The 12,810-nt window shown below is 38.3% G+C and overlaps 1 protein-coding gene across 8 annotated transcripts in view; it reads right to left on the minus strand.

The window, feature by feature from the left end:
* Nucleotides 1–1,463: 1,463 nt before the first annotated feature.
* Nucleotides 1,464–12,810, minus strand: part of LOC122059565 — a 20,699-nt gene continuing 9,352 nt past the window's right edge. For all 8 annotated transcript variants that reach the window (XM_042622430.1, XM_042622431.1, XM_042622427.1 and 5 more), the window contains 9 exons: nt 12,598–12,763; nt 11,482–11,539; nt 11,333–11,389; nt 10,989–11,234; nt 9,269–9,330; nt 4,859–4,915; nt 4,633–4,726; nt 1,948–2,088; nt 1,464–1,852 (listed from right to left, as the gene is read on the minus strand). In XM_042622430.1, the coding sequence (XP_042478364.1) occupies nt 1,766–1,852; nt 1,948–2,088; nt 4,633–4,726; nt 4,859–4,915; nt 9,269–9,330; nt 10,989–11,234; nt 11,333–11,389; nt 11,482–11,539; nt 12,598–12,763 (968 nt within the window). In that variant the 3' untranslated portion in view covers nt 1,464–1,765. The remainder of the gene's footprint in view (nt 1,853–1,947; nt 2,089–4,632; nt 4,727–4,858; nt 4,916–9,268; nt 9,331–10,988; nt 11,235–11,332; nt 11,390–11,481; nt 11,540–12,597; nt 12,764–12,810) is intronic.

Below are 12,810 nucleotides of genomic sequence, written 5' to 3' on the forward strand. Positions count from 1 at the left end.
ACTGAACTGACAAGGAATGCGGTTGGTTGGTTTCGATTCAATCAGATCGGTCTGATTTTTTACACTCGCATCTCTAATGATTTCATGTTCAAATCCTTTGTAACAAGCCTTTATAAATTATAGGAAAAGAAAGTTGCATAGTCCCCTCGCCTCACCAGCTCACCTCACCTCATCGAGAATGAACTGTTATAACAGAACTGTTCCAACTGTGGAAGCTAAAACGGAATATGTGTTATACGTGCTAATTTATAAGGTTTTATACACGAGAATCAAGTTTTGCCATGGAAAGATGAATGTGGCAAATTTGAATATTCGGGTATTTAAGAAGTGATTTGGATAGGCTAAGGGTTACCAGTGAGAAGAGGCGTTCTTGGACCAATGGTAAAGGTCCGAATGTTGTGACTTGATGGTCAAGCAGTCCAAACAACCTCTCAACATTCTCGAGATAAGACTACATAATTCTCACCCTGGACCTCACACATGCAGGGGCCTCGTACACCAGGTACACCTAGCAGTTGGGAAAAGTTAACATATTCAGTTGTCATATACAAGCCCATGTCATCACAGATCAGCCAGGATCAGACAGTTTTGCCCTTGGCTTTCTTTAACAGTCGCCTTCTTTTGACAGTTTTACCCTGATTAATACCGTTGCACTGATACAGGATCAACAACTCAAGTTGGAGGCTTACACATGGAATGGGAGAAAGGTTTCGAGGATTGAGATCAGACCTGGTGCATATCTGGCTCATATCAGAGTCGGAGACCACAGACTGATACTAATACCAGTGTATATTGGTCAGGTATCAAGTTGGATCAGCTGATTCAGATGGGGTTTGGTGGCCACTGACTGAGTCTCCGATACTAGTCTTTAAATCCAAGGGAAAGAAAGAGGCTCCAAGTCTCCCAAAATGAAATAAGTATAAATTGTGATTTTAGGGGATCCATGGAACTCAGAAAGTCCTGTTTTAGAGACAAACTGGCCAGGCAACCATTGAACCAACAGAATTAAAGTCATCCAGACAACTGCCGATTAGATTCTAACTGGAGGAAGCTGAGGTGGTGGTTAAATGTAATATGTTTTTCTGCACCCAGAAAAAAAAAATGTTAGCTAAGCTAAAATGAAGAATAAGCTTCAAAATCTTATTCATAACCATCAGCTCTATTCCTAATTTCAGATAACAGTCGGCGGTGTCTCAAACAATGAAACCCACAGACAAAACATATTCAATGGAAGTCAGCCGGCTGCTAGATGCTTCTGTGATCCATCCATGGTCTTCAGAGTCAGAATTCAATCCACAACTAAGAATTAATTCTTATATTAGGTAGCCAGTGGTGTGGCAGGACTCTCTGCTTCTCCTTCCATATGCACTGTTGGCCATGGCCCCACCATAGGGAGTACAAAATAAGATTTCCATTAAAAGAAGAAGAAAAACAACAATTGGATTCCATAAGCACAGACTGCATGCAAGAATAAATGTCAGCTGCACTGGTATTGGCTTCTCCTGTCAAAGTTTATGTACATCCATCTTTTCTAACTCGAATTTATTTCCTCCCCCCTCCCCCCAACCCCTATTTTTTTCCTTTTCTTTTCTTTAGTTGATCTTACATTACAACAAACTCTACAAATTTTCATCCTTAAAACAATAATTCATGCTGCTTACAAACAAAATAGCAGCAAAAAGAAAGGAATTTAATAAAAATAAAATAAAATAAAATCCAATTACACCAAAACCTGATGAAACTCCAAATGAGGTGAGGGAAACTGTTAATCTGTAAACCGCGACACCTCCTTCTCTAACATTGAAGTTCCCAGGAAACCCATCAACTGGAAGTCCTTCGTATACTTTAATAACTGTTCATAATGTCAATGTTAGTGCCTACAATGTACAACAGCAATAATGATAAATTTATGCAATGATCTATAAAATACAGAGAGAATATGCTTACTTGCTCCTCAGTCATCTTTCTAAAGCCTAATTTATTAGTCCAGATCGATTCGGCATCCTCAGCAGCAGGTAGTACAAGGTTTTTCACATTCAAGGAAAACAACAACCTCTCTACACAAGCAAACAATGCTTGGAAATAACCCTTCACGAACAGAGAAACTGTCTTAGTAACAAGAATAATGAATATGGCCCAACATGATACACAGCTATGTTTTCAAATGTTATATTATTCGGCACAGAATACATGATGGCATACATAAAATGAACTGAACTTTTCTTTTTCTTTTTCTTTTGAGATCTGTACCTGAAATAATTTAGTTCAAGGCTCTCATTGGATTGATTTCTACTTCTCTTTTTCCTCTGTTTCTCGAAAAAGATTTCAGAAACAATAGATTCTAAAATGAGAAAGTGTTTGGTTACTTCCATGTAAAAAATAGACTTTTGCAATCAGGTTCCTCAATTACTTTGGGAAATTTCGTCAAACATTTGAGATGAATTGCTGACGAAGAACACAATAACAAACTTCAGACTCTTTTGTGGGGAAGGTCATGGCTGCGGCTGAATCTGAGAGTGCAGAGATCTGATTCCAGGCGGATGTGAGTGAGAAAGTTTCCAGCTAATTGATTTCCATACTTCCCACCGATATATATATATATATATATAGAGAGAGAGAGAGAGAGAAAGAGAGAGTAGTCTTGAACGGAAAACATATCAGAAGTTTAAGAGATCCTAATCCGGCCACCAGCAGGTTTAGGGACAATAAAATTCTGATGTGGATAAGGATACTTCCATTGAGAAGATGGGTTTCTCCCTTGGCTGCCTTTTGGTCAAATACTTGGGGCTGCATCGGATTCTGGCTAGGTTGACTGCTAACTGCTGTACTCCCCTGCTTGATCTAATTCATAAGAGGCTTCAACTTTGGAAGGGCAAGCTTCTCTCCTAGGCCGGTCTGGTATTTTTCTAATTGCTTTAATCTTCCATAAGGCTCTGGAGTCCCTCATGTGTGCCTTTCTCTAGAAAGGGTCCTGATTCCACCAGATTTCTCCACCCAATCTCTTGGGTGGTTTGCCTTCCTAAGGATGAGGAGTCTTGGCCTCGAGAAGAATTAAAGAAGCTAACTCTGTTGGATTTTGAAGCTACTATGGAAGATTGTAGCTAAGAAGAAAAGCATCTAGGTAGATTGGGTTTTACTCTGATCTCCTTCACAATGATTCCATTTGGATAGTTCCTCTTATCCCTGATACTTCTTGGGTATGGAGGAAGATTCTGAAGCTTAGGCCTATTGCTCTTAGAGCTATCTCCTCTAAAATTGATGGTGTATCTACCTCCCTTTGACTTCAGCTTGGGACTTCATTAAAGCTTGCAGCCCCTTGTCTCCCTGGCACAAGATTGTTTGGTTCAAGGGTAAGCCTTAGCTTCACCGTAAGGAGGGCCTCTCCAACTGCACCCCCAATTAAAATCTTGCACAGTTCCCGATCGATCATGTAGTCAGGCCTTCAGTGGCCAGGCATGGACACGGTAACATTCAGTTGGTTGGTTTTCAGGCCATAATTGGTCTCCTTCTAATTGGTGCAACTGGACCATAATCAGTCTCATATCGGTGAGAGAGACTAGACTTCTTCAAATCATGTCATATCGATCCGATTTTGAGGGAGAAAGATGCAGGATTCAAGAATAAGGATGGAATGCCATTGCTTTTTAAAAACAGGGCTATACAAAGGAAAATACAAAGTTAAAGAGAGAGAGAGAGAGAGAGAGAGAGAGAGAGGGAGGAAGGAAGCACGCCACCAAGGATAACTGGGTAGGAATACCTTCCAGAGATTGAAGAGTTTAGCCAGTCATCACTGCTCTTCCTAGAGAAATGAGATGAGAAATCAGGGTTCACAAATGGAGCAAGATCTGCTGTGCCCAAGGAGGTGTTGTTGGACTGTTGGTTTCGCCTGAAGTTGGAACGGGAAGGGAGAGGGGGAGAGAGAGAGAGAGAGAGAGAGAGAAACGGATTATACTGACAGGCTGTGATGGTGGTTGGGTGATTTAATAAAATAAAAGAATGATGTGTCATTATGAAGAAACAGGCTGTAATGGTGTGCAGAATTGTGACGGTGGGGGTAATTTAAACTAAGAAAAATGTGTGAGACAGGCTACAGTGGTGGTGCAGAATTACTGCTGACATTAATATATAATATGCTATTAGCTGACCCCATTAAGTTGGGATAGTATGTTGTTGTTTGTTGTTTGTTGTTATTAATATATAATATGTTATATTACTAATCATCTATATATATGTTAGATGATATGTAATCTACATATAGGTGCAAAGCAACCTGAAAGAAAAATTTTCCCAAGACAGTCACAATACCATGCTTCACAGAATAGATGTAAGGATAAGTTCACTGGATAGACTTCTAGGTAACTGGTGGATGACAAACATATGGGACGGAATCAATTCAGACAATTTGGTTATTTCAGATAATTTGGTTATTAACAAAGTAATACAGATGACAGAACCAATGCACAAAAAAAAAAAAAAAAAAAAATTTTGGGAATTGGGGTTGGGGGGACTGTGATATGTAAGTTCATTGTTCAAGTAGCAATCAAATATTTCAAGACATGGTCATTCTAACTATCCGGAAGACGTTGGACAAGAGAGATGATTTCAGAAAAAACTCCATAATCTTATTCTTACCTTTCCTCGGTTTCCTCTTCTTGTAGCTACCAGAGGAAGTTCTGCAACCTGCTGACCGAAAATTCTGAGAATTCCAGCAGTTACAACAACTGACCTGCAGTTGGGTCAATTGTTATACACACAAGCAATCACCACATGAGATCAGTAACAATAGAGTAAAACAAAAACAGTAAATGATATAATATAATCCAAGTTGAAAAATTTTTATTCCAAGGAAGCAACTTACTTTACACATAAAACAACACAGTACATCCCTCCAAATTCCTGGCCAGCTATATTTCTTCTGAAAAAAATATATCACACATGGAAAGGATGTGAGAAAGCAGCAGGATTCACCAACACAAAGAAGGCAAAGCAAGTCCAGTTACACATGCATGGAAAGCACAGGCATACAGGCAAGCCCAGAACACATGTCCACACGGAGAAGGCCAGAAATGACTGCAAGAAGTTGAAGTATCACCACAAAAACATCCACTATGACACATCTTGCATCCTGTATGTTATCACCCAAGCTAGTGTCCGCATGTTTCCATGCGTACTTCCATACCAAAAAAAAAAAAAGTGTCTTCATGACTGAAGTGTTCCATAAATGAAACAACCACAATCTCAGTAACTATTAGAGGTACAACTCAGGCCAGGCCCTAGGAAAATTGGTCTTAATTTTCAACTACAGAATGCCAGGCTTCTGGCTTGGTCCTATTCAAAATCAGAAGTGTGGCCTCCCCCAATCTGCACCCTGGGAACCATAATCGCTAATTAACATATTACATGTAGTTTTTCCAGAACATTAAAAAATATTAACCAAGAATTAATAAAATATTATCACTTAAAGACAAATCACTAAATATTTCATAATATATTTCTGTTAACTCAACATGAGAACTAGATACCCTTTCAGTTCACTGGTGATTTTTCTAACAAGATTGTTGTCTAATAAAATTAACCTTCTAAAAAAGAAATTTGGTTAGAAAGAAGAAGATCCTGTGAAGCACCAGAATGAGTAAAGGAATCTCAATGCCACAGCAAAAAACATGCAAATCCAGCCACTTGAGGAAGAAATCCCAGCCAGTCTGATGCAGATAATCACAGATTTGGGCTTATCTTAGTGGAAATATGCCTTGGGTTGGGTTATATATGTGTTAAGCCTTTAGTCCATTGGTTTTCTTTGTAATAGACCACTTTAATGAGCCTAAATTATGGGTAGGAGATAGGAATATGGGATTTACGTTATTAGGTTAGTTTGAGATATTTTATTTCATTAAATAATTATTATTTCCTTGCTTGTTAAGAATAGGATAGTCTTGTATGATAAAACTCTAATTCCAACATTGGATACAGTTTTAATCATGTGGGACACCTATTCTAACTAGCTAAGATAGAGTTTTAGTTATAAAGGACATCCATTACTATTAAGGATACATATTCTTTTTTCTTTCTTTCCTATTTCAAGTACACTATCCTTTCTTATTGTAACTTTGTAAGTACATAAGGGACATCTATTCCTATTATGGATAGAGTTCCCTATTTTTTTCTTTCCTATTTCAAGCACAGTTTCCTTTCCTATTGTAAGTATACTTTTAGTTTCTATTTAAAGGATGTAAGACAATAGAGCTCCCATAATTTCTTATACTGAATAAAGCTTGGCTTAGCTTCAATGTTCTGGGAGATTCAAAATAGTATATAGTGAGATGCTAAGGTAGTGCTGATGGGATTTCAGTCTAGTTCCTGGTGAGATGCTCGGTTCGTATCGATATATCTTTCTTTTATTCCTTCATTCTTCTAGTCTATCTATCATTGATTTTGGTTAGTAATTTCTGGTTCTTCTGTTCAGTTATTCTTCATATTCTAAGGTCTGAATGGTAATGTTTCTATTCTAAATTATTTTTTAGTCAAAAATACTTTTTTTTTCTGTTCATTTGGAACACTTCTGTACAAAAAAAAAATATTTTAACCATTAATAATGAACAGAAACACATATGGAATGCATATTATCAGATGTATATCTTCTGTTCTATGGTAGTCGTGGTGGCAATGGAGGAGGTGGAGGTGGAGGTGGTGATGGTGGCAGTGGCAGTAGAGAGAGTTGATATTAAGAGTTAGGTTTTCTGGGTTAGGTTTCTGTTACAAATTTATGTTTCTGTTTTTATAAACAGCATCAAATGATCCAGATCTGTTTCTCCAATAACAAAGAAATGCGTTTTTTCCCCCCTCACTTGGTTCATTCCAAAAGATCACAAAAACAGACCAGATGTCAGAATAAGTCAGATATATGTTCTGTTCCATTCCAAATTTATTCCAAAAAAAAAAAAAACACACAAAAGCACCACAACTATTTCTTTTGAGCATCGCCATACAGACCCCTAATTGGTGGAAATTTCTGTTTCTCATTGTATATATCTCAGTTTTTAATATCAAACTTCAGATTTGGTCATCAGACTTCATTCTAATCATCCTACAGTTGCAAAATCTGATCCTGCTGCTATTATAATAGTGTCCTACTGATATATGACTTGCTGGAATCCTCAGGATCTGATTCCTATTTTCACATTTTTTTTTCCATCTTGATATTTTACTATTATTACTAAATTCCATTGCTGTTTAGTCATCCTTTAATACTGTTCTAATTTCCATCATAAACCTGAGATTGATCCTTTGATCTGAAAACGTAATCAAGAGTTCTACTCCCAATATGACTCCTCAGAAAATCCAGATTCAACTTGGATAAAATTGTGGATATTGCCGAATGGTAAAATTTCTCTTTGCCAAGGAGAAGAAGTAGATTTGATTCCAGCTATCCGCCCATGTTGAAGTAATGCATGTAATTAAATTATCAGTATAGATGTGTATTAGTCTATTTTCCCTTCCTTCTTTCCTCCATTCCAATAAAAAGTCATAATTACTAGTTAACGTAGTAAGACCTCCATTTTGAAGAAAAAAAATGTTGTGGGATTTGAACCTGTGACCTCAAGGTTATGAGCCTTGCGAGCTACGAAGCTCAGTTCATATTTTAAGGAGTTATTCTTGGCAATATTTTTTACCTTCGACCAGAATTTTAAGCCCATCTGAGCTTCTGATTCTTAGTTATCAAATTCTCTTGAAATCTGGTTTCTAAGCCCGTCACTGTCATTATGGTTTCATTGGATTTCTGAACTTAGTAACCGTAGGCTTCTTGAAACCTATCACAGTCAATACCTGGAGATTACTTACATTGAAACCTCTGATGGGGATCCAAAAGCTAGGAAAGGCAAAACTAAGAAATAAGAGTGGATTTCCTCTACTCAGGTTGCCACAGGCCATCTAAAGGTTTTGGCATATGGGCCCAACAAAAGGTGTTGTCTAGGGCTGGAGTTTATGGCACTAGACACAAATTAATGAGTTGCCTATGGGTTAAAGCAGTGCAAAGTACAACACGTCAACACACCCCCCCCCCAAAAAAAAGTTAGAAAATGTTTTCTCTCACCAACTAACCATTGATAAAAGCATCTCAATCATCCAATATACAATAAGTATTCATTCACCTAAAATCCGGAACAACAGAACACCAACTTGAAACCAGGCCATTGCTTTCTTTTATACCCAGAAGGAACTCTCCTCTTTGCCTTGAATAACTACAAGCATTTATTTCTTTCCAAATGCACCAGACAACTTAAAAGGGATCATTTTCCATACTCTTATCTCCACTCTTCCCTCCATTGGACACCCTTCCCATTCCACCACCACCGCTTCTAGTGAGAAAATATCCAAGAGACACTCGTCAACCACAGAAAACCCCTCCACACATATGAAGCAAACTGGCATCCAGCAAACAATTGATAAGCATCTTCTTGAGCCTCTCCACGCGGCATGCATAATAAATTCCTTACCAGCCATTCCCTCTTTATCGAATTATTCGATGTTGGAATTTTCGGCAGGACTGCTGTCTACATAAAAAGACATCCTATGGGTGATTTGAGGACGTTTACACACCACTTTATAAGGAAACACTAAACCTCCAAAGTCGATATGCATATAACCAATTAGAACAAAGGCTTGATATGCATAAAAGTATATAACCCAATCCAAATCCACTTTGGCTAAAATTTTCTTCACTCACCTCGAGAGGATCCCCATGAATGCCCTTGGCACTTATAATGATTTCTTTGAGAATATCAAACTAAAACTCACTCCCAAAAGATTTGCATCAAATCCAAAAGCATATTTAGAATTCTGCAACTTCATACAACCAAGCCCACAGGCACATATTAAATTAAAGAAGATCCACTTCCTCAAAGTTTGACCAAAACAATGCCGGATCCTTGACCATACTCCTTCCTGACAGTAATTTCAGGCATAAAAGTGTGGCCACTCTTATTTGAGTGTATTTTAATCTCATAAAAAGGTTTGCATATTTAGTAAGCCATCTTTAATGTTGAACTAAGATAACAGAGTTCTAATGACTGAGTTGAGTTGGTATAAGGTTGGGTTGAGTCTAGTTGTATGATAAAAGAGTTTTAACGTCTTTTAAGTTAAACAATAAAATTGAGTCTAAAACTCGGTCTAGATCTTCTCATCAGGACAAAGCACCTATATGACATAGCAAACCATATCATTAAAAAAAAAACAGTCGGTCAAGCAACAAAAGGCACAAGAAACTTACCCATAGACCATAGCAGGTACTAGATCACGACCAGACCTTTCAGTTATAGGCTCAAACCCATCCTGTAAAAAGCAAAAGAACATAAAATAATTAAAATCACTTTCATGCATAAAACATCAAGGTTTTAATTCTATCCAGAATTTTCATCAAATTCAGCACATTTAACCAATTGCAAGTATATCTCTTCACAATCTTTAGTAGAACATCGGCTGACCCAATTAGTTGGGAAAAGGCTTTTGAGTAATATTTAGTATAACATTTCATACACATTAGCCTCTAGCGCACAAGCAAACCTCATAAAAGCACTTATTGCTCGACAACAGCTACATGTATGTAATATTAACAAAAAAAGTTCCAACTTTATCACATATGACCAAGAACCATGTACCTTTAAGTGATATTAGCAATCCTACTATTACATGAGCCCACAAGAGTGAAATCAATCATTTAATAGCCCTAGAATTGCAATTCATGTCTCTTCTTCCCAATACTTGTGAACCAACCCTGAACTGCCCTTCCCCCATGCCGAACCTGTCGCCGGTGGCTCCTGCCACTGGAAACCTTAGTCCCCAGCCATCCCTTACCCCTTCCACCGTCCAACCCCACCCTATCTTTGACCCTTCACCCTCCTCTATCCCCAACTCTCTGTCACCCTCGCCTTCCTCTCCTCTTGACCCTAGAAGGTGGAACTCTCTCTTTAACTTTGGCTCCTCTCACGATGGTGATTCCAACTCTGCCTACTTCCATCATCCTCTCAAGGCCAAGACCAATTTCCTCCATACTATCCATAGCTTCTTCAACCCCACCCAAATCCAAGGAGTCAATCAAACTTTCTAGTGCCTTATCCTCAAAAAGGGCGGAGACTCTGTTATGTCGGATTTCAGGCCGATCTCTCTCTGCAATATCTTATACAAGTTCATTGCCAAAATACTAGCCTATAGAATTCAGATTTTCATTGATTCTCTTGTTAGCCCAAATCAATCAGCCTTCATTACAGCCAAAAGTATCTTGGATAATATCATTCTTTTCCAAGAGATTGTCAAAGGCTTTGATAAGAAATCCCACTCCCCTGCTGCCATCTTGAAGATTGACATCCATAAAGCTTTTGATTCCATATGATGGGACTTCATCTCCAAAGTCCTCCATGGTATGTCCTTCCCTCCTATCTTTATCAACTGGATCCATTCTTGTATTTCATCCCCTCGCTTTTGTGTCCTCGTCAATGGTAGCCCAGCTGATTTCTTTCCTTTCTGTTGATATCTGGCAAGGCATCCTCCTTCTCCCTTTTTCTTCTTCCTGGCCCTTGAAGTCCTCTCCAGATCTATCCAATCTTCCACAGATCTTCATCGTATCTCCACACTCCAGAAATGCAGAGCCCTCAAGCTCACCCACAAATTATCTGGGATATATTAGTTAAATCATTGCTGGTTTGTTTCAGCAGCTATTGTCCTAGCTGACAGCTTTGTTTGGCTTTGTTTCTTGACCTAGTTTTGTGTTGGAGTTTGGGTTATATCTGGAGTTGGGTACTCTTGTAACAAGCATGACATTAACCCCCCTTCTCTTTAAAAAAACAAAAAACAAAAAACAAAAAAACAAAAAAAACAAAATTAAATTAGCACAGCAGCCAGGATGAAAGTCTTCCAAGGCAAGCATGCAAAGCAGTTCAAAGACCAGACAAGCAGTATTTCAATTCTTAAACTTGATAACAGAAGAGACTTACTCTAAAGATTGCAGCAGCCTTGGAAAGAAGCAATCGATGGTCCGGAAAGCCATTTTTTCCGCTTAAGAGTTGCCAATGCACATTATCTTCAGTTGCTTCAACTAGGCCTTTCTCTATGAGCTTCCTCTTTATCACACCTGAAACTGAACTTGGAATCATCTCTGCTCCACGGAGAATTAAGTTCTGTAAAGCACAATGGATCCTACTGCAGTCGTCACAGCAAAACCACTTGCCCTTCGGAAGTTCCTGTCACAAAGAACGTTATAAGCATTAAAATATCGAATTGAACACAGAGGCTAGTCAAGACTCAAGAAGTCAAGATAGCAGAAAGCTTCCATACTTACCTTCAAATCACACAGTCCACGTTCCCTCAAACACCCAACATGGAACTCCCTCTCACACTAAGAATGAAAAGAAAAAGAGTTAGATGAGAACCCCAGAAAATCGAAAGGGGGTACAATCACATGACCAAATAAGGAAAATCGATACATACTTGGTCACAGAGCAAAACCGTTCGCTCATCAAATTTTGAGACACTGAAGTCATGAGCCCTATATGTAATATGTCACGGATAAGCACATCACCATGTAGATATACAAGTAAATAGAAGGGGATATTCTTTCAGATAATAAAGTTTGATCTTTAAAGAGTTTAAACCAATCTACACTGAAAATAGAAGTATTAGCTGCATATGAAGACTGAATAAACTCTCCTAGAAGATACAAATAAGCAAGAAATTCCAACAATGACAACGTCAGGATCACAGGCCCCATCCATGTATCCAAAGTTAATTAACCAGACTCTGTTATATCTCATAAAATTAAACTCCTGACATTGGAAGTTCTTCAAAACAAAATTGGATCACAAAGTTGGACATGACGTCTCAAGTGCAAGCCTCAAGATGGCGTGGTCTGAACTCATGCCCAAACACACTTGAAGGCCAGTCTGAAACTCCACTTGAACTCATAAAAATTATCCAACTGGTTGGAATGCTAAAACTAGATTACAAATAAATCTTCCTGTCCTATAGTAATTCCAAGATAACTGATAGACACACACACTCACATTGGGAGCTCTGTCAGATAAGATTAGAAACATGTTCATGTGACCATGTTGAGCTCCCTCCTGGTTTCCATAACCTTGGTCTCAGTAGAATATATTCATTCACCCTCTCTACAATCTACATACATGAGAATGAAATGGAACAACAACTTGATGAACCATGCTACAATAAATCCTATATGGTAAAAGGTCCAATTGGATATAAAACAGTCGCCTGAATAGCCAAAAGATTCTTTCTTTATATACATATTTAACCACTGCATACAATAATCAAGACCAACCAATTCAGGCTCTCCTATCCGATAATGCCCAACTAGTTCTGGATGATAAAAAGACTTTTATGGGTTCAAAAAGAGGAAAAGGAAAATAATCTCTAAGGGTTTGCCAGGTCCATTGGATTGACCGATTAAGACATCCTCCCGCTTAAAAGATTTCTAGGTAGGACCACATCACATGAAGAACCCATTAAAATAGCAAGCTTTCTTATAGAGAACATGTCAAAGTACCAATACAGTACCATTTATATTAGCTAGAGATGGCAGCCTACCTGCAAAAAGCACAACCACCTATTTCGGTTCCTGGTTCTCTGACAACTCTTGTCATCCTGATTGTAATTGCCTTCATAGTAGGTGCATTTCTGCCGGAGCCAAATCTATCTTTGCAATATGGACAATGCCAATCACCTTCTGGGAAGTTCTGCAGTTCCAAACAAGCTGTATAAACACAGAAAATGCATGAGATAACAAAGAACCCCCTCCTC

Source organism: Macadamia integrifolia, chromosome 13 (genome assembly GCF_013358625.1).
Source record: "Macadamia integrifolia cultivar HAES 741 chromosome 13, SCU_Mint_v3, whole genome shotgun sequence".
Lineage (NCBI taxonomy): Eukaryota > Viridiplantae > Streptophyta > Magnoliopsida > Proteales > Proteaceae > Macadamia > Macadamia integrifolia.